The following is a 25,423-nucleotide window of genomic DNA, read 5'->3' as shown; positions in this document are numbered from 1 at the left end:
TCCTAAGTTTTCTTTTTTCACTCATCTCATAACAAGAAATTTCTTCTGGGAGTCGGGAGAAACTACACACTATTTAACATCTTCTATTTCTAGCTTTTTTTATGGCTTTGGATAATGCCGGATAGCTCTGCTAGTTCTTTATAAAAGATTTCTAACTTTTTAATTTGTTCAAAATGAATGAACATTATTATTGCCTATCATTTGCTATTTTGGATGAGAATTTTAGCAATACATTTTAAAGACACACTCTCGTCAATTGGTGACGTCATTTTGAAGGGTCGACAAGGCGAAAGCAAAAGTGTCTCCCGCAGAGGCACTTCCCAAACAGATGTGTCCTCCCACATGGAAGAACTGTCACGAAACAAGTTGGTTGCCATGAATCAGTTGTAAGACGAAAGAAATGAAATAATAAAAAAAAAACAAAGAAAACATTAACTTGAAAGACCTACACTAAGGTAGAAATCAGAATGATATCAAAATAAAAGAAATTTATTTATTCCGTTATTATTATCAAATACTTATAAAAGACATTGTTGGATTGAAAACAGTATAACACCTGCTGGAGGTTAACATTTAAAGTTAATTGTTGTGAATATTAAGAAGTAAACACATAAAAATAAGCGTTAGATACATATTGAACATCTGGAAGGAAGGAACAAATCAACTCTAATAAAATAACAAAACAGAGAAATAATAACATTAGAAGAAACATGAGGTAAAAAAAAAAAAGAAGAAATTCTTAACGAAATACTATTTATAAAGAAGGACGAGAGTTATCTTCCCCTGAATTGACTCTTTAGTTGCCCCGACCAACATGGCGGCGCCGGAGATGGTCGACGACGTAAGCTATACTTATATATTTACTTTGGACTCGCTTATCACTTGTTATTTATCAGCAGAAACAGATTGTTATGGTTTCGCTAATACGGAAAAACTCTTCTTTTCTACAGGAGCCGGCCGCCCCAGATCAAGTGTCGTCTGTAAGGCGAATATTCCTGGATAAATATCGAGGTATTTAATTTTCTTCTTGTTCTTTTTAATGACATTTGCTGTTTCTGACTGAATGAAGAAGCAGCCGTTTTAAGTGAGAATGGCAAACTCGTCTCGGCTGGTGAAACAAAAAGAACTCTTTGAGGACTATTTTCACCATTTCCAAACTGGTCGGTATTAAATCTATTCGAAATCGATGCCCATTGTCTTGCTTCTCGATGGGTTTTATATACAAATCAAATCTTCGCTATTTCACACACGAAACAGGTGTTTTTGTTTATCTCTTGAATATAATTAACGATAAATGTTCAGTCGTAGTTTGTCATTTTGTCTTAATTTCTTTTAGATTAATTCTTTGATTGGAAGTTTTTCTTCATTATAAATTGTTTAATTGGCATTATTGTAAGTTAGTTACCCCCTCCTTCATAGAAAAATAAACAAAGGAAAATAAGTTTAATTTTTAAAGGAACACCCTGAAAAACTTGCCGGAAAGAAAAAGTAAAACTATTTAGAATTTAGAGTGGGGGATCTGTTTTGCATGGGGATTTAACATAAAATGATCCCTCTTTTCAGAGACCTTCAAAGGTTTTATGACAGTCGCGATCTAAATTCCAAAATAGTTTTTATAGGTGTTCACACGTAATCGATTAAAAAAGTAGAATCCATTTATTTATTTTTTTAGCTACGGAGGGTGTTAATCCATAAATGTACCGTTTTAATTTTTCATCCTAAATTGTTTAATTTTTTTTTTAAATCCTGAGATGATTTCTATGTTAAGTGCAATTTCGATCCTTTGACACAGATTTAGTTGAAAAAATAAAAATGAGGTTTTAATTTATTTTTTTACACGATTACACGTAACCAACTTTTAAAATTTATCCACAAAAAGTTACCAACTCTCCGAATATTTATAACTTTAGCGAAAGGGGGCGGGGCACTTTAATTTATCAATGAATTTACTTGACCACCCACTGCTTACTAGATTGCGTAGGAAAGAACGGGGAATCATTTATTTAATTGCCGCACAAAAAAGAAAAAAAAAAGCAAACTTTAGTTACAAACAATAAATAAATAAATCATATTTTTAGATGAGGATTGATAGGTTGTGTTATTTGAATTGCTCGAAATATGTTCTCATCTCAGATGTTATTCATATCACGTAAGGACCCATGGCGCTACGGATAAAAGTGCTAAGTGATAATCAGTTCTAAGTGACAGTCTTCTGAAGGTTGGAGGTTCAATACTCGGCACGGACGATACTTATCCCCGTAAAGGTTCCATTCAAAATTCTGTACAGATTCGACATAAAGATTCTCGGGTTCGTGAAGAATGCATTTGAAGAAAGTCGGAGGTTACATCGACCGAAACGTTGTGAAAATAGGACATTAATTCAAATAATCGAAAAATACTAATTGTTTTCAGATTGCCATCTCTGGCTTAGGGTTAGTGTTAGGGGTCAATGAAGGGTATCTTTATTTTAGAATAATAATAATAAATAAAATTCTAACCTACATTTAATGTTAGCAACCAACGGCTACCCCCTGCCTTAGGGATACTATTGAGGGCATGGAAAGAGCAAAAAACGGTCATTGAAACTAAATCCGAGAGGAAAAATAAAATTAAAAATAATCCGATAACTAAATACTTGTACGGTAGCCATGTTGGAAATTAAAAAAAAAATGGTTATCCGTTATGTAATAGTTAAAAAAATTAAAATCTAGTTTTTAGGTATATGGGGGAGGGGCAGTATAGTATATCGGTGGACGAAAATATGAAAATTGAATTTATATTCTTTATTGTTTCTCGCCATTAAAACCAATTATTATACATTTAAGCGAATTTCGTTAATTCATTTCCTACTTAAAACCATTTTTTTCCATATTTTTTTAATATTCATGCGAAAAGGCTAAAATATTAAAACAAATGATAAATAACATTTTTTGGACATTTTTTACTGTAACGAAAAACGAAAAAGTGTCCAGAAACAAAAAAACAAATAAATTTTACCAAGTACAAGATAAGTTACTCTTTTACTTACCTGAGCAAGTTTTTCTCTGTTTTAACTTATTTTAAAGCATTTATTTAATTCGAAACACAAGTAGTACTGAATTCCTAAGTTAGAATGACAACAAGATGACGAACATGAGGCTGGCTGTCATATTTGGAGTCTCGATAATCGCTTGAAAATGAAATAAAATACTGGTAAAGCCACACAAATGTCACTGTGGCAATGTGGCATTATTTTGCCTTTGGTAATTGTAATTTTTATTTGTTTTCTTGACTACTGTTTAGGTTTGTTGTCTTTTTGTGTCGTTTTTTAGATTTGTTGTCTATTTGTGTCGTTTTTTAGGTTTGTTGTCTATTTGTGTCGTTTTTTTTAGGTTTGTTGTCTATTTTGTCGTTTTTTTAGGTTTGTTGTCTATTTTGTCGTTTTTTAGGTTTGTTGTCTATTTGTGTCGTTTTTTTCGGTTTGTTGTCTATTTTGTCGTTTTTTTAGGTTTGTTGTCTATTTTGTCGTTTTTTAGGTTTGTTGTCTATTTGTGTCGTTTTTTAGGTTTGTTGTCTATTTGTGTCGTTTTTTAGGTTTGTTGTCTATTTGTGTCGTTTTTTAGGTTTGTTTATTTGTGTCGTTTTTTAGGTTTGTTGTCTATTTGTGTCGTTTTTTTTTAGGTTTGTTGTCTATTTGTGTAGTTTTTTAGGTTTGTTGTCTATTTGTGTAGTTTTTTAGGTTTGTTGTCTATTTATGTAGTTTTTCTGAGGAAACCGTCCACGTCCATATATATATTTTTTTCGTTAACAAAATGTAAATCGCAAAGCGACAGAATAACGCACTTGCTAATTGGACATCACATTTATTTAAAAAAAAAAGTTTTATTCCTAAAAAGAAAGTCTTCTGTTGATATATCCCCCCACTATTGTAGTCATCATTGTCATTTCTCAAATACACGACGGTAATTTCTTTAAATTCACACAGTCATACATGGTATGTGTAAAAAGGGCGCACATATCTATGTTTCTTATTCGAGGTTCTCCAAGTTAAAGTTGTAAAGAGATGTTGAAGATTGAGAGAAATGTTGAAAGAGATGAAAAATATGTGAATATTGAGAGATGTTGAGAGAGATGTGAAGGTTGAGAGAGATGTTGAGATTGAGAGAGATGTTGAGAGAAATGTGAAGGTTGAGAGAGATGTTGAGAGAAATGTGAAGGTTGAGAGAGATGTTGATAGAGATGTGAAGATTGAGAGAGATGTTGAGAGCGATGTGAAGATTGAGAGAGATGTTGAGAGAGATGTTGAGAGAGATGTGAAGATTGAGAGAGATGTTGAGAGCGATGTGAAGGTTGAGAGAGATGTTGAGAGCGATGTGAAGGTTGAGAGAGATGTGAAGAGAGATGTGAAGATTGAGAGAGATGTGAAGAGAGATGTGAAGATTGAGAGAGATGTGATGTGAAGGTTGAGAGAGATGTGAAGATTGAGACAGATGTTGAGAGAGATCTTGATAGAGATGTGAAGGTTGAGAGAGATCTTGATAGAGATGTGAAGGTTGAGAGAGATGTGAAGGTTGAGAGATGTTGAGCGAGATGTGAAGATTGGGAGAGATGTTGAAGGAGATATGAAGGTTGAGAGAGATGTTGAAGGAGATGTGAAGGTTGAGAGAGATGTTGAGATTGAGAGAGATGTTGAGAGAGATGTGAAGGTTGAGAGAGATGTTGAGAGAGATGTGAAGGTTGAGAGAGATGTTGAGAGCGATGTGAAGATTGAGAGAGATGTTGAGAGATGTGAAGGTTGAGAGAGATGTTGAGAGCGATGTGAAGATTGAGAGAGATGTGAAGAGCGATGTGAAGATTGAGAGAGATGTGAAGAGAGATGTGAAGATTGAGAGAGATGTGAAGAGAGATGTGAAGGTTGAGAGAGATGTGAAGATTGAGACGGATGTTGAGAGAGATCTTGATAGAGATGTGAAGGTTGAGAGAGATGTGGAGGTTGAGAGATGTTGAGCGAGATGTGAAGATTGGGAGAGATGTTGAAGGAGATGTGAAGGTTGAGAGAGATGTTGAAGGAGATGTGAAGGTTGAGAGAGATGTGAAGGTTGAGAGAGATGTTGAGAGCGATGTGAAGATTGAGAGAGATGTTGAAGGAGATGTGAAGATTGAGAGAGATGTGAACAGTGAGAAATGTTATAAAAAAAATGATAATCTATTTGAATGAAAGGGCAGTTGCATGTATGGATGTATATCTGGCTAAAAGTAAAACACTACAAAATCAGCAAACACAAAGTTTGTATATTCTTGATCAATGTTGCCCCGGATGAATATTTGTTTATAATTTTTAGATATTATTTATCCATTGAAGGTCAACTAGGCCAGGTTTTATCAGAGACGGGAATCTTTTTCAGCGTAATGTTAATTTGTAAAGAATATGCCGACTCCTCACACAAGAAATCTCCTATAAAGAAGAGTTGTCTGTCTGTATGTCCAGCTAGAGAGGGGGATCAGGAGAATGGGAGAGAAATAGAATCTTTAATAGAAATATCTTACACCTTTGCTCAGGATAGTCCAACTTGTAATATATATATATATATATATGTATATGAAAAGTTGAATTAAGGAGGTAAGCTGATGGCTTTATATGAATAGTAATTTATCGTAATAAAAAGTGAAAACAATTCAAAGCAGAATTCTTTTTGATGACAAATGTACAGCAGTATATAATATTGTTGAATATCCTTTCATCGTTATCATCTCAGTGTTTCAACCACTTTCCCACAAACTTTTCACCTTTCCATACGTTGCCCTTTTGATTTTCCTTTCTTAAACTGAATATAAACATTATTGAATAATAAGTTATCAATTTCTGTAAACTCTTATTTCAAGCCATGTTGATTATTTGCATCATAAATTCCTAGGAACTTCGGATTTTTTTTTCCAGGTTAGCAGTAGGCATTTTTAACCAACTGCGGATTATTTCAAAATGCCTCCTTCAACTAACATGTAATCTTGTTCAACCAATCAGAACGTTTTGTATCCCCCCACCTCCTCACTATATTTAATTTTATAAAATGCAGGAAGTTTAGCATTTATTAATACAACTGGTATTTGTATTGGTTATTGTTCTATAGATATAGTAAAATTATTACATTTGTTATATTTTCACAATGAAAATAAGTTATTTATACATGTGTGGACTTTATACATGATCTGTTATAGTTACTGCTTTTCATTTTCACCACTCTGTCTAGTAGTTGCAATATGAGTGAGCTTTTTTTTTTTTTTTTTTTTTTTTATGAAGAAAAAGAACATAAGGAGACATTTGTTGAGTTTTCTCCAAGATTTGATTTGGCAAGAATTGCCTCAAGAGAGAGAGAGAGAGAGAGAGAGAGAGAGAGAGAGAGAGAGAGAGAGAGAGAGAGAGAGAGAGAGAGAGACTAGTATTATCTTTTTTACTTCTTAACTATACTTTCTAACTTGCTGAAATAAGTGATACAGACAGACAGATAGACATTGAAGTAACATTTATATTGGATTACAAGTTTTCTACATTATTGATAGTATATCGTTTACACGGCTTCCATGATGACACTTAACAAGAGGGGTGGTGAGATTGGCAGTTCATATTTACTTTCTTTCCCCACAATGGAAGAGTTACACACAAGGGCGTTATTTAATATGAGGAAAATCCAGCTCCCCAAAAAGAGTTGCAATTAGAATTATTTCGGTCTAGAAAGATTTTTGTTTCACTGATTGAGGATAGAAAAGATGAAGTCTAGTGTCATAACAAATAGTACACTTCGAAATATTTATTTGCACAAAATATAAAAATAATTGCTATGAAGGAGTATAAGAAGACTATAGCAGTGCAGGGAACGGGCTTTTTTATTGGTGTGACGTATGAACAAAAATGGAAAAATGAAACCAGGTTTTATTTGTTTTGTTATCCTTTTTTTAAATTCGTATACTGATTTATTTTTCAAAATAATCATAATAAATTCATATACCCATTTATTTTTCAAAATAATCACAATACAAATCCGTAAACATGAACTTACTGTTTGATATAACCAGAATGGTGGATATTTTAATATTTCGAGAATATCATCTTTTTCAAAAGGAAAAGGAGCAAAGAATGTCCTTAAAAAAAAGAAAAACCTTGAAATACCGTAAAGCGGATATGGATGTGGGAATGGGTCAGTTGTAAAGCAGAAAAGGGTTTATGCATAGGTTTCTTTATTTATTATCATCAATATTATTACAGATATTTATATTTTTTATTTATTTTTTAATTTAATCTTTTTTATATATATATTATCTCATGTCTATTTGTTGATTTATTATTTGTATTAATTTTTTGTTTAATTTTAGTGAATGAGATATCAGTTATTATTTGAATTCTGACCGGAAGCAAGTGATGTTATAAATCTATAATGGAGACAGGGTTTAATGTTAAACCTATTCAGTTTTTCTATTAGGCTGCGTGTATCTATAAAATCTGCTGATCTTAATTTTTTTTAATTATATTTATTTAAAATCTCTTATTTATTTGGTTTATAATCATCCTTTTTCATAATTGTTATCAGGTCATAACATTATCATGCTACTCAATAATAGACAGCACAGACGTCGTGGGAACGTGCTATGAAATTTATTTAATTTGCTCAAATAAACTGTCTAAAAATAATTGTTTTAATATTTGAACGAATTAGGTTCAAGGCCCAAAACAGATTCTCTGCTTTGATCCTAGCCAAAAGTTCCAGATTTATTAAGGTTATTTACGCAGTAATACTGCTGAGAAAGATATCGACCTACAATTTCTCCCCACCCAATGGCAGAATAAACAAATTACTTTCAATCATTGTTTCAGCATTAGAAGAAAACAAGAGTTGATGTGCCATTAAACAGACCAAATCAAATTAACAATTTTTTTCATGGCATTTTTGAAAAAATTTTTATCGTACCTCTGTGAATGTGTTCATGAAAATTTTTATTGTACCTCTGTGAATGTGTTCATGAAAATTTTTATTGTACCTCTGTGAATGTGTTCATGAAAATTTTTTATTGTACCTCTGTGAATATGCTCATGAAAATTTTTTTATCATACCTTTGCGAATGTGTTCATGAAAATATTTTTTATCATACTTCTGTGAATGTGTCCATGAAAATTTTACTGACATGTATACTGGGTTAAAGAGAGCTGAGAGAGAAAGCTAACAAAATACCAAAATCTTATGTACAACATGAAAATAAACTTAAATCTTAGGAAGATTGTCCATCATTTCAGTATTTATAAAAGCAACCAGATTCATGAAAAAAATTTTTTAAAAATTACTTACTGGCCAGTATGTCCAGTAAACAAAGTGTAAGAAAACAATTCCACTAAATGAAACTTCGAATTTTAAAAAGATCTCTTAGTTGGAATGTATGAGATAGCAGGTGAATGTCTGGCATCCAGTAGGATTTCCTATCCCCAGCTAAAACAAAATGAAATTGAAAAAGAAAATGTCCCTATTAATGTTGTATTAAGTTATGTTTGGATCGATGAAGTTTTTTTGTTAAACTGTTATCATAGTGAGAAGATGGGAGTCTTTGTTTTGGTATTTACAGTACTGTTTGTTTTGGTATTTACAGTACTGTTTGTTTTGGTATTTATAGTACTGTTTGTTTTGGTGTTTACAGTACTGTTTGTTTTGGTATTTACAGTTATGTTTGTTTTGGTATTTATAGTACTGTTTGTTTTGGTATTTACAGTACTGTTTGTTTTGGTATTTACAGTACTGTTTGTTTTGGTATTTACAGTACTGTTTGTTTTGGTGTTTACAGTACTGTTTGTTTTGGTATTTACAGTAGTGTTTGTTTTGGTATTTATAGTACTGTTTGTTTTGGTATTTATAGTACTGTTTGTTTTGGTATTTATAGTACTGTTTGTTTTGGTATTTATAGTACTGTTTGTTTTGGTATTTATAGTACTGTTTGTTTTGGTGTTTATAGTACTGTTTGTTTTGGTGTTTATAGTACTGTTTGTTTTGGTGTTTATAGTACTGTTTGTTTTGGTATTTACAGTACTGTTTGTTTTGGTATTTACAGTACTGTTTGTTTTGGTATTTACAGTACTGTTTGTTTTGGTATTTACAGTACTGTTTGTTTTGGTATTTACAGTACTGTTTGTTTTGGTATTTACAGTACTGTTTGTTTTGGTATTTATAGTACTGTTTGTTTTGGTATTTACAGTACTGTTTGTTTTGGTATTTACAGTACTGTTTGTTTTGGTATTTATAGTACTGTTTGTTTTGGTATTTATAGTACTGTTTGTTTTGGTATTTACAGTAGTGTTTGTTTTGATATTTATAGTACTGTTTGTTTTGGTATTTACAGTACTGTTTGTTTTGGTATTTATAGTACTGTTTGTTTTGGTATTTATAGTACTGTTTGTTTTGGTATTTACAGTACTGTTTGTTTTGGTATTTACAGTACTGTTTGTTTTGATATTTATAGTACTGTTTGTTTTGGTGTTTATAGTACTGTTTGTTTTGGTATTTATAGTACTGTTTGTTTTGGTATTTACAGTATTGCGGTGTTTTCTGAACTTTAAGTTGGGCGACAGCAGGGAACCTATCGAGCCTACTTTCTAATGCATTCCAATCCAAAGAATTGATATCGGTCATGTTGTAGGTTGTCAAATCATTTCTTAGGCACTCAAGCCAGGTCTTGCTCCCTAGTGTCTGGCATACCAAGGCAGTCGAGGTAGCACACTGTACATGGCCAAACCACTGGAAAGACTGAGTGCATGAGGCATCCATAATCCCACTTGGTATTCCAAGTTTCTGATGAAACATGGTTAAAATTATACTTTTGTCCAGTTTGCAGTTGCACAGCCACCTGACCATGGTATGGTCATTGCAGATCAGAAGTGGTTTGAGACCCATATCTAACTTTGTCACAATCTAAAGTCTACTAATAAGTTAGCTTTTTTACTTGTAATGTGCAAAAGGATTAAATACATATGCAGTCATTACCGTCCCTTTTTATGGGGTAATCCTCTCGTCGGGTTATCTTAATTTTAGAGGAATATTTTAGTAGCTGTTCTGTTATCATGATACTATCCTACTAGGCATTACTTCTTCCTTTGAAGAGTAGTGTAGTATTTGTTTGCAGTATCATCTTTTCAGTAATTACCTTTTCCTTTTGCAGTCAATATGTGATTTTTTTTCATCATGATATCCTCCTGACCTTGCAAAAATATGTGATACATTGTCAACAGGAGATCAGAATTTGTTGGGCTTTGTACTTTCTCGATGATCTTGTATGAAGTTTTTTTTTTTTTTATAAAATTGAAACAAAAAAAGGCAACTTTTAATTTTTCTATTTTCACCAGGTGGATTGTGTCATTTTTTTATAACTACTAGACAAAGCTCATTTGATTGTTTTATGGGCAAAGTCTACATTTTTTTAATTTTACATTACTTATCATTTTCGAATGAGTTCAATGATTAAAGTTCATATTTCTGTGTAAAACTTTTAACAAACTATCTACCTGGCGTTGTCCAGGAATATTTTAATTTTTTATTTTTATTTAGTAATTTAGTAAAGAAAAAAGATTTTGCAAGTTAAATTTGATTTTTATGGTATCATTTGATAATTAAATTATTGAACAAAATTATGAAACTATAACTGATTTTATTATGGTAATATTATTTTAATCTTTATAAAATTGGATGTAAACAGCTTCCCAAACTTTCAATTTTTGAATACATTAAGATTTGCTAAAATTTTAAAGCCAGATATAATTTTCTATTTCATAGTTTAAATGTTCAAAATTCCTTTTGAACATTTCTAAATGTCAAATGATGAAGAAAATATGAAAATGATTCATTCATGAAGAAATGGAAATTGAATTTACTAACAAATAATTGTGAAAGAATTACATAGTTAAAGCAAAATTGTTTTGAGATGTTAAAATAATTTCCAACACTGATAATGTTTTTATTATCATTTGAATTCATGTTTCGAAACATGATGTAAATCATAAACTGATGACGTCATCACCAAACTAATTATTTTATTAAGGTATTTTAAGTTTACTTATGAAGAAAGTTCAAATAGGTCAGTTGATAAAACTTAAGATTTTAAGGTTTCGGTTTCCAGTCATGGCATCTGCAGCTTTGTTGGGAATTTATTATTTACTAATAATGCAGTATTCTCCATTTCTGAAAGTAGTTAAGATCTCTGATATTTTGAAATGAAACAAATTCTGTAATGTACATATTTATTATATTTAAAAAGATTGTGACAGACAAACAAAATCTCTATTTATATAATAAACATTAAATGCAATAGTTTTAAGTGATAAGGTGTTTTGAAATAGTGTTGAGCAGAATTCTTTTGTTAAAAGAACATTGTATATAATAATTTAAAACATTCCACAATATATATTTTGATTTTTCCTTTTTAGGGGTTCCGATTAAAGAGGAGTATTTTTGGGAAGAGTCAATTTTAAGGAGACATTTATAGTGAAAACTGTTTTTATACTCAAATGTGTGAGAGTGAGAGAAATGTTGGATGATAAACCAGCAAAATAATGAGTTCAAAAGTATAAATTCACATAAAATGAAATATGTTATACATGTTTAAAATGTTTTATACATGTTTAAAATGTTTTATACATGTTTAAAATGCAAGTTTACATTGATAAGAAAACATAGAATGTTTGTTAATAATTTTAAAATAAATAGGATTTTTTAGCTGAGATATCGAAAAAGCCTGAGTCAATAATTTGAGGGTCGTGAATTATCCACAGGTCTGAAAAACCATAATCCAAACTTTCCTTTCAATTACACAATTATATTTCCTTAAAAGTTATTAATAAGACTAAGAATCAGTATTTATTTGTTTTTATTGAAGAAATAAAGTGCAGTGAGAACAGTTAGAAATATTTAAAATGAATACGTTTATACATTTGTTTTTGATGAACAGATGATAATGAGAAAAGTTAATGAGCTGTGTGTATACATGTGTATGCTTATGACTATGTATGCATGTGTATGCTTATGGCTATGTATGCATGTGTTGAGCAATCTCAATTCCAACAGGTGAGAGACTGAGAGACGACTGAGGCAAGTTCTGTCATGGATTTTGGCTCAACTGTTCATTGAAGAAAAATCTGGCTTTTTATTCATTTCAGGGTGGATCAAAATAGCAAATTTTATAAATTTAGAGAAATGTATCAGATTGACTTAGAATGTTTTTTGTTTTTATTAATTAAGATGAGTATTTAGTATCTGAGGTGGTAAACTAGAACTTGATGAATTAATGACTCCAAGATTTTGGTGAAGAGAGAGAGGAGGCTAATAGGCCGATAATTTAGTGGGTCAGTTTTTTTTTTTTGCCAGAATTCTTGTAAACTGGTACTACAGAAGCAGTTTTCCAGCAGTCAGGAAAGTCAGTAAACCATTTGTTGAAGAGTTTGGAGAGAACAGAGGCAACTTCAGTGGAGCATATTTTTTAATAGCCGGAATGAGATCTCTTCCGATTGCCTGCTTTCCAGCTGACTACAATCTGATTGTCTTCAAGTCCAACATAAACAAGTTCTTGATCGACTGTTCCCCTGAGTAATCCAATTTACAAAATTCCCACTACTTATGTTTACTATGCTATAATCACATTAGCTAACCCTTATCCTCGAGTGGCTTCCCTTATCCTTTAATTAACCCTTATCCTCGAGTGGCCTCTGAGCCTTGATAAGTGGTGATTCATGTGTAAAAAAAAAAAAAAAAGCCTTTGAAGTGTTTTCTAGATTTTTCATGATATCACAAACATAAGAAGGGGTGATTTTCAGATGATTTTCTGGTGGTTTTGGTATATCTTCTTTTAGCTGCAGCTATTTCACTCTTACAATTATTTCTAGCTTTAATAAACTTCTATCTGTTTGTACAGTCAGAAATCTGCAGTATGCATGCTACCTTTGAGCAATTGCATAAGTAGGAATGAACCATTGGGGAGAGTAGGGTTTGCTATAGAACTTCTCTGTGGGAACATGCACTTCAGTTGCTGCTTTGAATGATTTAGTGATCTCAATTGCACACTGTTCCACAGGAAGTGAAAAGATATTTCCCCGTGGAGCATCCCAGTCAGCCTTCTTGTAGTACCTTATCATATTGGGGTTGAGAGTTTATGTTGATATCTATCATTATAGCATTCCCAAGAGTGCAATGGCATTTGTTAGACAATCTTTGGAAACTGAGGTCAGAAATAAGTCTAGAAGTGAGGCTTGCTGATCCTGACAATCTTGAGGACAGGTTGGGAATGTCAAGGAATGTGATATAGGGAAATGTGTGATGCTGCCAGCTGTGTCTGTGTAACTAGAGAAACCAAGCCAATTACTGTGGTAGATATTAAAGTCACCAAACACCTGTACTTGGACACTAGTGTGAAAGGAGAGTGCTGCATCTATGCTACCAGACATTATTGATTACGGTACAGTCTTGGGTCGAGATCCTGTTCATAATAATTATATAGATATATATATAATCGCATTAGTAATCATTCCAAAATGAAAAAAATCTAATTAATTCACACTCATAACTTTATTTATTTTTTATATAATCACCTGAATTTTATTTTCTAATATGTCTCACACATTTCATTGAATAATGGAAGACCACTAAACAACTCCACAGACAAATGGATATATCTAAAAGAATCTGTTGGAAAGTTTATTGTATGAGATAAAAAAGTTTGGAAAAGATAAAAGGAAATGGTGTGTAAAGTCTGCAAAAACATAAATTGAAGAAATCACTTATTCATTGTAGTGTTTATAACACTAAAACAAGAAAAATGTTAATATTATACTGAGTGATATACAGAAACCAGTATCTACCAAGAGAAGCAGGAAGTCTGGGTTTGTCAGAGATTAACCATCAACACTGAGCCATTATTGTGAGCACTGGGCAATATCTGATAAGCTCCCAGAATCAAAACCTTGAAGTGGTATATGAACACCAAGAAAAGAGAGCCAGCAGAACTACATCCATCGCAAAACTGGTCAAATATTTTGTACAAGACTATCTTACAAATGAAACAGAAAGCAAGTCTGCATCGGAAATAGCCAAAAAGAGTCAGCAAAAATACATTAAGACCTTCTATTGCATAAGAATGGGCTAACCAACAGCATGCAAAGTATATCCTGGATGAACTATCACAGGAATATCTAGATAAAGAAGGCTCTGTAGATTGGCTTAAAAAAGAAACAGAAGTAGAGAGTGTGAGCCACCTCACATCGAGTTGTAAAGTTCTGTTGGGGGGGGGGCTATTATACAATGCGACACAATGGAGCGTACAAATATCTCCACTGGAGAATCTGTAAAAACTTGAATATCCAATGTAGTAGCAAATCTTGGGAACATGTTTACCAGAAAGAACAGTTTGGAATAAGTCATACACCATCCACTATGACTACAAAATTCCTACAGATACATACCTAGAAAATAGGGGTATTAAGCCTGACATAGTGATATGGGGACAAGAGGGAGAAAGTGGCAATCCTAGTTGAAGTAAGCGTTCCTAATAATGCTGGCCATGAGAGAGAGAGAGAGAGAGAGAGAGAGAGAGAGAGAGAGAGAGAGAGAGAGAGAGAGAGAGAGAGAGAGAGAGAGAGAGAGAGAGAGAGAAAATAACAAAATACCAAGGACATATGTACGACATGAAAAGAAACTGGAATCTTAAGAAGGTATCAATCATACCAGTCATTAGGAGCAACCGGGCTAATGAAAAAGAATTTAAAAAATATTTGGCAAATATACCCAGTGAACCAAGTGCAAGAGAAATATAAACAATAGCATTTAAAAGAATGGTTAGACTCTTAAAGATCTCTCAGTTGGAGTAACTAAACTAATGGTAGAATGTTTGGCATCCCAGCAAAAACAAAGTGATAAGAAAATTAAAAAAAAAAGTAAATTTAAGAAATACACACATCTTACTTTACAGAGATAAACAATTAGAGCAGCAAGCAGATTATGAACTGTGGATTCAGTCTAAGCAAATTAATTGCTTTAAGAATTGCAGTAAGAGCTTTTAAAATTTCATGAGTCAGAGTTGAGTTTCATAGAACATTTTGTTTTTATCATGAAATACATTAAATGAAAAATGTTTGAGATTTTTATTTATTTTTTTATTACATTTTCACCCCAAACAAGGTACATTGCCACTTTGATGTAGGGGGTTACTATCAGGGACATAGGCTACAGGAGTACTATGTAGGGAGTTGGGCAGCAAGATGTCAGTTCATGTCACACTTGAACTTTTGCATGTCAGTACAGTTGCGGAAGCAGAGACTTGGAAGGGAATTCCAAAGTCTGGTGGTAATGGGGAAGAAACTACATCTAGGGATCTCTACTGTAAAGGGGTGGGATTTAGCTGTTTGTCGGGGGTATTTATGTTGAGGAGGTACAAGTGCTTGCAGTTCGTCTGAGCATTCACCCACTGTTAAAGTACTTGTAGAACAGGCAGAGGGATGCAACATTTCGTCGATAGGACAGAGGCTGGAGCTTAGATGACAGTTCAGGACTTATCAGATTGGCGACTCTCTTTTGAACCTTGTCTAGGAGCGAGAGACTAGTAGTAGATGTACCAGCCCAAATATGACAAAAATACTTGATACATGGGCGAATGATGGCCTTATAGAGGTACAGGATACTTTCGGGCGTTAGTAGCTTTCTAGCATGGTAGAGAGAACCTACCTTCTTCACAGCAGTCTTGGCAATGCTTTCAATGTAATTGTTCGAACTCATGTTTCATGTGAACGTTATGCAGAGAAGTTTAAAAGATGTACTTTCAAATAAAGAGTCATTGGCCATTGCTATTGGTGGTAGAGAAGGTTCTTGTAATTATTGAAGAAAACAAGTTTAGTCTTGGCAGCATTGAATGTGACCATCCATTTTTGTCCCCATTCCACTACAAATTGGAGGTCATCCTCTAGTGTTTCTGCCATTTCTCTAGATATGTGTTCATTTGTTTTCCTGTTGTGCCTGTTATCAAGTGTGGTATCATCAGCATATATACCCATCTCAGAGACAATTTTGTCAGGGAGGTAATTTATGAATATTAGGAATAATGAAGGTCCAAGGAGAGGCCCTTGAGGCACTCCTGCATTTATATCATATTGTTTAGATATACGACCGTTGAGGACAACCTGGATTTTTCTCTTATCTAAGAAGGACTTAATTATGTTAAGTATTTGTCCAGTGAAACCATATGATCTGATTTTCCTGAGAAGACCTTCATGCCATACCCTGTCAAAAGCCTTGGATATATCTAGAGCATTCTATATCTATTCAACATATCCATATTTTATTCATTAAAACCTAACAAAAAATGTTGAATTCAGAGAATATGGAAATAGACACTTGCTCACTTTAAAATTAAGATGTTATAAATAATGTATAGCATGTGTAGATTATTAAATAATGTATAGAATTTTTAGATTATTAAATAATGTATTGAATTTTTAGATTATTAAATAATGTATTGAATTTTTAGATTATTAAATAATGTATTGGATTTTTAGATTATTAAATAATGTATTGAATTTTTAGATTATTAAATAATGTATTGAATTTTTAGATTATTAAATAATGTATTGAATTTTTAGATTATTAAATAATGTATTGAATTTTTAGATTATTAAATAATGTATTGAATTTTTAGATTATTAAATAATGTATTGGATTTTTAGATTATTAAATGTATAGAATTTTTAGATTATTAAATAATGTATTGGATTTTTAGATTATTAAATAATGTATTGAATTTTTAGATTATTAAATAATGTATTGAATTTTTAGATTATTAAATAATGTATTGAATTTTTAGATTATTAAATAATATATTGAATTTTTAGATTATTAAATGTATTGGATTTTTAGATTATTAAATGTATTGAATTTTTAGATTATTAAATAATGTATAGAATTTTTAGATTATTAAATAATGTATTGAATTTTTAAATTATTAAATAATGTATTGAATTTTTAGATTATTAAATAATGTATTGAATTTTTAGATTATTAAATAATGTATTGGATTTTTAGATTATTAAATAATGTATAGAATTTTTAGATTATTAAATGTATAGAATTTTTAGATTATTAAATAATGTATTGAATTTTTAGATTATTAAATAATGTATTGAATTTTTAGATTATTAAATAATGTATTGAATTTTTAGATTATTAAATAATGTATTGAATTTTTAGATTATTAAATAATATATTGAATTTTTAGATTATTAAATAATGTATTGAATTTTTAGATTATTAAATAATGTATTGAATTTTTAGATTATTAAATAATGTATTGGATTTTTAGATTATTAAATAATGTATTGAATTTTTAGATTATTAAATAATGTATTGAATTTTTAGATTATTAAATAATGTATTGGATTTTTAGATTATTAAATAATGTATTGAATTTTTAGATTATTAAATAATGTGTAGCATGTGTATATTATTAAATAATGTACAAAATTTTTTTAGATTTAAAAAAATTTTTTTTTACATAGACGTCACCACTTATCAAGGCCGATAGGCGACTCAAGGATAAGGCTTAAAGAGTGTAGAGTAGTCAAAAGGACAATATAGTAATCGATAGTAATGGAAGTTCGGTAAATTTGTTAACTTAAGATAAAGAGTGGGGAAAATTATTGATAATGTTTTCAGCTAGTCTAGTGTTTCTTGTGAAAGTTTGGTGAGGGGGGGGGGACCATAGATTGAAGCTCAGTTGAACACTTTCCATGAAAATAACGATAAAGCAGAGACAAACTCGCAACATCTCTTCTGTGAGATAGAGGTTGCAGCGAAGAGAAAAGGACATCTCCCACCAGGCCACGAAGTCTATTTTGAACCCTATCAAGGCAGGACAAGTCTTTTCTAGCAGCTCCTGCCCATATGTGGCAACAGTATTCCATCCTTGGACGTATCTGGCTCTTATATAGATAGAGAATTGCATCAGCAGTGAGATATCTACTGGATCGATAGAAGGATCCGACCATTTTTCCAGCAGCCTTGGCAACAGATTTGATGTACGTGTTCCATTTAAGATCAAGAGTAAAGGTCAAGCCCAGAAGCCTGTCAAAACTTGAGGCCTCCCCAAGATGAGAGCCATTCATTTTAATTGATGCCAGATGGGGATCAGAACGTTAATGATGTAAAGATAGAAGCTTGGTTTTAGATGCATTAAAAGTAACCAGCCACTCCTTTCCCCATTGTACAACGTGATCAAGATCAGAGGAGAGAACTTGGTCATTTACTGTCTTAGATGTGCTACCATAGATGGTAGTGTCATCAGCAAAAATGTCTACGAATGATGTAAGGATGTGATTTAGAAGATCATTAATGTAGATCAGGAAAAGAGTTAGGCCCAGGATGGAACCCTGATGGACTCCAGCATTTATACTGTGAGCTTCTGATTTTTGCCCATCAACTACTACTCTTATGAACCTATCAGAGAGAAATGATTTAATAATTGAAGACATTTCCAGCAATACCATAGCTGGAGATCTTGTGAAGTAAACCTTTATGCCATACCCTATCAAAGGCCTTTGATATGTCAAGAGCAATTGCCCTAGAAAGGTTGCCTCTGTCTAGAGATTCGCTAATCCTATGAGATATAACTGTAAGCACATCTGCTGTAGATCTAGCAGAACGGAAACCATATTGTGTGTCACTAAGAAGGTTATTTTTGCTGAGATGGTTGATTACTTTTCTATTTAACACAGATTCCAGCAACTTACTCATGACGCACAGGAGACTTATTGGCCTGTACTGAGAGGGGGATGAACGATCACCTGAATTCTTAAATACAGGGCATACTGATGAGATTTTCCAGGGTGATGGAAAGCAATTCTCCTTAAGACAACGTTTAAACAGTTTTGTAAGTATGGGTGCTAGTTCTGGTTGAAGTTTTTTGAGTACTATAATTGGAATATCGTCAGGGCCAGTTGCTTTACTGGAATCAAGGTTTTTGATTAGCTTGGCAACATCACATACAGATATTTGTATATCACATAGTGTGTTTTCTGATACAGGAGGAAATATTGGGGGTTGGCGGCCTTGGTCGCAAAGGGTAGAATTGGCTGCAAAGTTCTTGGCAAAGAGTTTGGCTTTGTCTGATGCTGACGAGATTACCTCAGGTCCATTGATGATAGTTGGGATGGAGCACACGCTTCTGTTCAAGATTCTGTTTGCAATTTGCCAAAACTGGTGGGAACCAAGCCGCTGCTCAGCTACTTTGGACTTGACGGACTGAGCATACAACTCTCTTGCGTTCGTTATTACTTTCTTACAATGGTTGCTGGCAGATTATTAAATAATGTACAGAATTTTTCCGATTCTAAAATAATGTCTTGAATTTTTCAATTCTAAAATAATGTCTTGAATTTTTCGATTCTAAAATAATGTCTTGAATTTTTCGATTCTAAAATAATGTCTTGAATTTTTCGATTCTAAAATAATGTCTTGAATTTTTCGATTCTAAAATAATGTCTTGAATTTTTCGATTCTAAAATAATGTCTTGAATTTTTCGATTCTAAAATAATGTCTTGGATTTTTCGATTCTAAAATAATGTCTCAAATTTTTCGATTAATAATGATTGATTCTATTGCCCTGGTTATAAACATAAACTGATGTTGACATGCACAATTTATATTCTATGAATACTTTGTTAATAATATTGTTTGCTTGCTATCGTTTCATAAAGTTATTTACCTGAAATACTTGAGGCATTAATTTACAATAATAATTTAATAAATATTTCATTTGTAACTGATTATGAAAACATTAACGTGCATGTATTGATATATATTACATAGAAAAATGCGAGCATGAAAAGTAATATGGTTAAGATTAAGCTGAATAAAGTAAAAGGACTAGTTGTTAAAACTGGAAAAGAAAAAGACAAGATTTTAAGTTATAAATTATTTTATTTTTTGCTAGAATCTCTCGTCTTTTTCTTATCCAGGTTCAACAACTACACCTTTTACTTTTTCTAAGCTTAATTTTAACCATATTGTTTTTCATGCTTGCATTTTTCTATGTAATCTATGATTTTTCCAGGCTTTGCTTCAAAATAATATTTTCTTTTTTGTGTTCAAGATATACGTTGTCAACAATCCATAAAAAAATTATTACCAATTTCTTAAATTGACTAAAGAAAAAATCAAATAAAAGAAGTAAAAAAAAAAAGAGAGAAACAGAATTTGTCATAAGTGAAATATGATCAGCCCTAGCATGGCAAAGAGTATCACTTTTGTTAATTCTCTCTATATAATCCAAATTAGATGGCATGCGAGTGACATTCCCGCTATGGTTTGTGAAGGTGTCGATGACAAACCAGTTGCTATGGTAACCAACAGCTAATCAAAAGAAACTGTCTCTCACGTTCTTTACTAATTCTGAGTATTTTTGAACACCAGTAATTTTATTATAACTTTTGTTTTAATGAACAAAAATTGAAAATGTTTATTTCAAAATATAGCTGTGAAGGTTACTTATGAACTATAAAAATTGTTTGAAATTTGGTCGCAAAATGAGTGAACAGTAAAGCTTTAAAACAGTTCTAAATGAGTAAAACTAACACTTAACCACACACACACACACAGATATGTATATATATATATATGATGATTGCCGCATCTTTCCAGATGATCACTGCCATATTGAGTTCTCCCCATCCAGTCGTCCATGCCATCTTAGATGACACTGCAATCCCATTGCAGATTTGCACATCTTGAAGCAGATGTGACATAGAAATTAAACAATTTCCACTGAGTTGACTTCTGGAAGCTGAAGGGTATTCCTATGAATAATCATATGTATTCTCCAACCAGCAATAGACTTGCACACTTTGCTGCATATTAACAAATCGTTTGGTTTGGACTAATAAGTACAAAGTTGATCTGAACAGGATATTGTGTGACTTAAAGTGGTTTATGTAGCCAGCTTTTGACCAAAGAATCGTTCACAAGTGTCGCATTTCCAGCTCTGTGTGTCATGGTTAAGACTGTCTTTGTCTTTGCGAAACTCTCACTTATATTGCTGTGGCCCTACCTTCTTTTCTTTAGAGCATCACAATTTTCAAATACAAGCTTTCACCACTTCAGCCTTGGCAGAGTAAGTTCTTCTCACATGTCGATGTTGATTTGCAGGACTTTCAAATTGTTTTTTTGTACAGTCCCTAAACCTCTTCCTGGGCTTATATTGAGGGTGCTTGCAATTTTTCAGCTCCACATAAAAAATTGTTTCAGCAGCTTACAATCTTTTATTTGAACCATATAGCTCACCCAACATATGTGAGATCTGATTACAAGTGTCTCAATACTAGAGCCACATGCTCTCACAAGGACCTCAGTGTCGTGTACTTGTGCTTTCCACACGATGTTTAAGATACATCTCAAGCATTTTTGGTGAAATCGTTCAAGCCATTTAATGTACCATTATTGCAATGTCCATGTCTCCAATGAATACGACAGCGTTGTTAGCGTACAGGTCTTGTAAACGCAGATCCTTGTCCTGTCTCTGATACCACAGTCAGACCACACTTTATTCCCTAACTTTCGTTCTGAATTTGTCTTTGGATTTCAGTGTCAAGAGAGCCATCCCTTGACAGAGAACTACAAAGGTAGACAAACGAATTGACTACTCCTAGCTTAGCACCACAGACCATGATGTTCAGCTCCATGCATGACTGGCCAGGTATAGGAGTGAACCTCACCTTTGTTTTAGACAGACTGATCTTCAGACCAAAGGCAGTACAGGAATCTGCAATGCGATCCATTATATGCTACATATCAGCCTCAGTGTGCGACAAAAAAACAGCATTGTCTGCATACAGTAGCTACTTAACTAAGACATGATGCAGCTTGGTTCTGGTATTAAACCTTTTAAGATTAAAAAGGAAACCTGTAGTTTGAAACCTTAACATAACACCCTTATTACAATCCTGAAATGCATGAGCAAGTAGAGCAACAAAAAATATAGAGAACAGAATAGGGGTAGGAATATCACCTTGTTTGATACCATTGTCAACTAGGATTTCATCAGAAATTTTTCTGTTAAAGGAAACTCAAGCTTTCATGTCCCTGTGCAGTTCCTTAATATTTTAACAATGGTTGGAGGACATCCTACATTTTCTAAGATCAACCAGAGAGCATCCTCGTTGAAAGTGTCAAATGCTTTGATTAGATCCACAAACACTTGATACAGTGGCATCTGCTGCTCAATGCATTTCTTCTGGATTTGCCGGGCTGAAAAAATCATATCCATAGTCTGTTTGCCAAACCTAAAGCCACTTTCTGACTCTGGAATAGCATTAGGACAACCATCCTCCAGTAGCCTGTTTCATAGAAGTCATGCAAGAACATTCCCAACAATTTCCAAAAGCGTGATCCCATGGTAGTGGTCAATACATTCTTCTGTCCCTTTCCTTTAAACATGGTCACCAAGACACCATCAATCCAGTCCTGTTGAACAGGAACACCTGCCCAGATCTCCTAAAAAAACCCAAAACAAAACAAGGATAGCATCAGCAATGTTCACTTCTCCAATCTTAAGAAGTTTCACCGAAAGACCATCTAAATCAGGTACCTTGCCACCACTGACCTGTGCAATAACCAATCGCACCTCATCCAGACTAAGCAATAAACAAAATATTCTTTTTCAAAATTAATATGCAAATTATTTAACCTTGCAAAAGATATTGCATCACAATTGAAATGAATGGGTTTCTCTTAGGAAGTCCCCCTGCTTCTAGGACTAATCTGAAATGGAAAACTTTTTTTCTGTTGTTAAGGTCACTGGAAAAATAGCTGGATGATTCTATCGCTCCTGAAAGTATCTCCCTCTGCAATTCTCGACCTGTATATGAGTTGAATGCATGTTAATATAGAGTACTCTTACATCATCTGGAGTGTTGGTGTGCAGAGCACTCTTTTCTGCCTTAATTTGAAATCTACTGAAGAATGTCCTCTTTTCCATGCACTCTCTTTTTCATAAAATAGTGTTTGGTAGTTTTTCTCTACTGTCATTATTTTCACAATAGGTGCTTGACTGAGCTTCAATCTCATATACCTACAGCCACTATCAATAATAGTTTTTTTCCTCAAACTGAGCAATACTTTCATGAGACAAGTTTTTTCCCCAAGAACTACTCATCTGTGAAACGCAATACAATAGGGCTGGTTCTCTGCTGATCACAACATGGTTGTTTTCAAGTTCAATGTTAACAAATTCTTGTTGAGCTGTCATTTTAATCAAATTCTGGCTGATTTTAACCATCGTTACCAATCATTATGCTGTCATTTCATCCAAGAAACTAATTCATCTGTATCCTGAAGCATTAACTCATTTATGGATTAAAATTAAAAAAGATACAAATGCATTATATAAAGAACGTGTGTGCATCAATTGTGTAAAGTTGATTTAACTTGAACTTTTAATTTTGTTGTTAATACAAGAAATGGTCCAACTTTTGCATTTATTCAAGTAAAGTAGAGATATGAATTATCTTTTCCACCCTTTCTCCAGCAATGATTTGATTAAAAAAATGAAAATATCTAACAAGACACTCAATTTAGATCTGGCATAATTCCATCCTTAACTCTGTCTATACATGTTTGTTGTTGAGTTCATATTGAACAGCATTCACTGTAATTTGGATTACTAGTTAAGACTCGGTGTTTGATGCATCACTATTTTCGTTGGTCACATCCTTTCAGTTTGTTTTGTTGCCATGAACAACATATTTTGTTTTGTATCTCATGACTTAGGTAAATCTTAAGAGAAGATGATTTCTGAATACAAGTTTTATTATCAGAACTAAAAACAGATTTTCGAATGATTCTGAATTTTTGAGACCCTCATTACACAACTAGATTACAGAGGCATCGTTTATAGCCCTATCTGCAAGTCATACATTAAAAGACTATTAACTATACAAAATGAAGAAGTTAGCCTGGAGACATATCAAACATTATGTATGGAAAGTCTGTGCGTGGAAAGTCATGAATTCCGTCTCCATTACACTTCTTGCACACAAACTGGTTATCATCTCTCATCCTATCAGTAATTCAACTACACTTATTGTATACTTAATGCTTCACTCGAAAATAACTGCTCGTCGACCTGCAACAACCAAATAACTCTAAATTCTGACACTGATGCCAATTGAGACAAACACACATGTATTTAAAATTTATAAAAAGGGAAACGTTCTTTTAAACAGTTATGAGAATTCTCATGAACTATTTCAAAAGATTTGTTAAGGAAAATGAATGCAGCCTAAAGATAAAATTTCCAGTATTCTTACCGTTTCTCATTTTGATTATTTTTTACTCATTTGGCTACATTTTCTGACAAAGAGTGAGGAACTGCTGGAAATATCTAAATATAATTAGTAAAAACAATAACATCGTTTTTATGGTTCTTACATCTCATAACCTTGAAAATGTAAATATATATTTATAAGAGAGTGAGGTATTTGAATTAACAGAACAAAATAAATGAAAAACATTTGCTAAAAATTAAAAACATATAACAAAGAAAATAAACATAAATCGTAGAAAATTGAAACAAAAGAAAACATTTCATGGAAATAGTTTTAAGGCAGGATGATGAGTGTCTCAATTACCTACCATAATTTGGCAGCAATTTTTATGCTCGCTAACTGTTGTGATAGAGAGATCTGTTTTTTTATATATATACATATAGATTTTTTTTAGATGTTTTTTTAGATGTCATGGTATTTTTTTTTAAGATTTTTTTTAGATGTCATGGTATCCAAAGATTATACGAAGTGTTTAATACTAATAGATTCATAGGGCCTTCCCGGTGTCCGATTTACCTAAAGTTACCATGGTTGGGTTCAGCAGGTGATAACATCATCAAAAAGATTGTTCACCAGACCCATAATTGTTTCCCTGCCACTTTAGTCTGTCTGTTTTTACCACTCGGAAATTCTTTTCTTCCTTTCAGAAAGATGTTTTGCCCACCATTCAAAGTAGTCTTGTCACCTATAAATTTAAGTGTCAGTGTGGAGCTGACTACGTGGGCAGAACGAGTCACAGATTGGAGGTCAGAATTTCCCAACATGTCCCTTTATATATACGACAGGGTAGGTTAGACTCCTCTGCACGATCACGTGTTTCTGTTTCCGCAATCAGTATATAGGAAATTTATTACTGTGAGTCCAGAATGAATTTATGTATATATATGTGTGTGTGTGCATATATATATATGTGTGTGTGTGTGTGTGTGTGCATATATCTATATGTGTGTGTGTATGCATATGTGTGTGTGTGTGCACATATATATGTGTGCATATATATGTGTGTGGGTCTGTATATATATATGTGCATGGGTCTGTATATATATGTGTGCATATATATGTGTGTG

At 32.6% G+C, this 25,423-nt stretch overlaps 1 protein-coding gene across 2 annotated transcripts in view; it reads left to right on the top strand.

The window, feature by feature from the left end:
- The first annotated feature begins 315 nt into the window (after positions 1-315).
- Positions 316-25,423, top strand: part of LOC145259146 (motile sperm domain-containing protein 2-like) — a 185,227-nt gene continuing 160,119 nt past the window's right edge. The window contains exons 1-2 of one of the 2 annotated variants that reach the window (XM_080116848.1): positions 316-841; positions 951-1,011. In XM_080116848.1, coding sequence (XP_079972974.1) covers positions 815-841; positions 951-1,011 — 88 coding nt within the window. In that variant the 5' untranslated portion in view covers positions 316-814. The remainder of the gene's footprint in view (positions 842-950; positions 1,012-25,423) is intronic. The other variant, XM_080116849.1, reaches the window with a different exon arrangement.

This window comes from Euprymna scolopes, chromosome 34, assembly GCF_053919585.1.
Source record: "Euprymna scolopes isolate OS-2025 chromosome 34, ASM5391958v1, whole genome shotgun sequence".
NCBI lineage: Eukaryota > Metazoa > Mollusca > Cephalopoda > Sepiida > Sepiolidae > Euprymna > Euprymna scolopes.
This window is presented reverse-complemented; position numbering and strand designations above follow the sequence as displayed.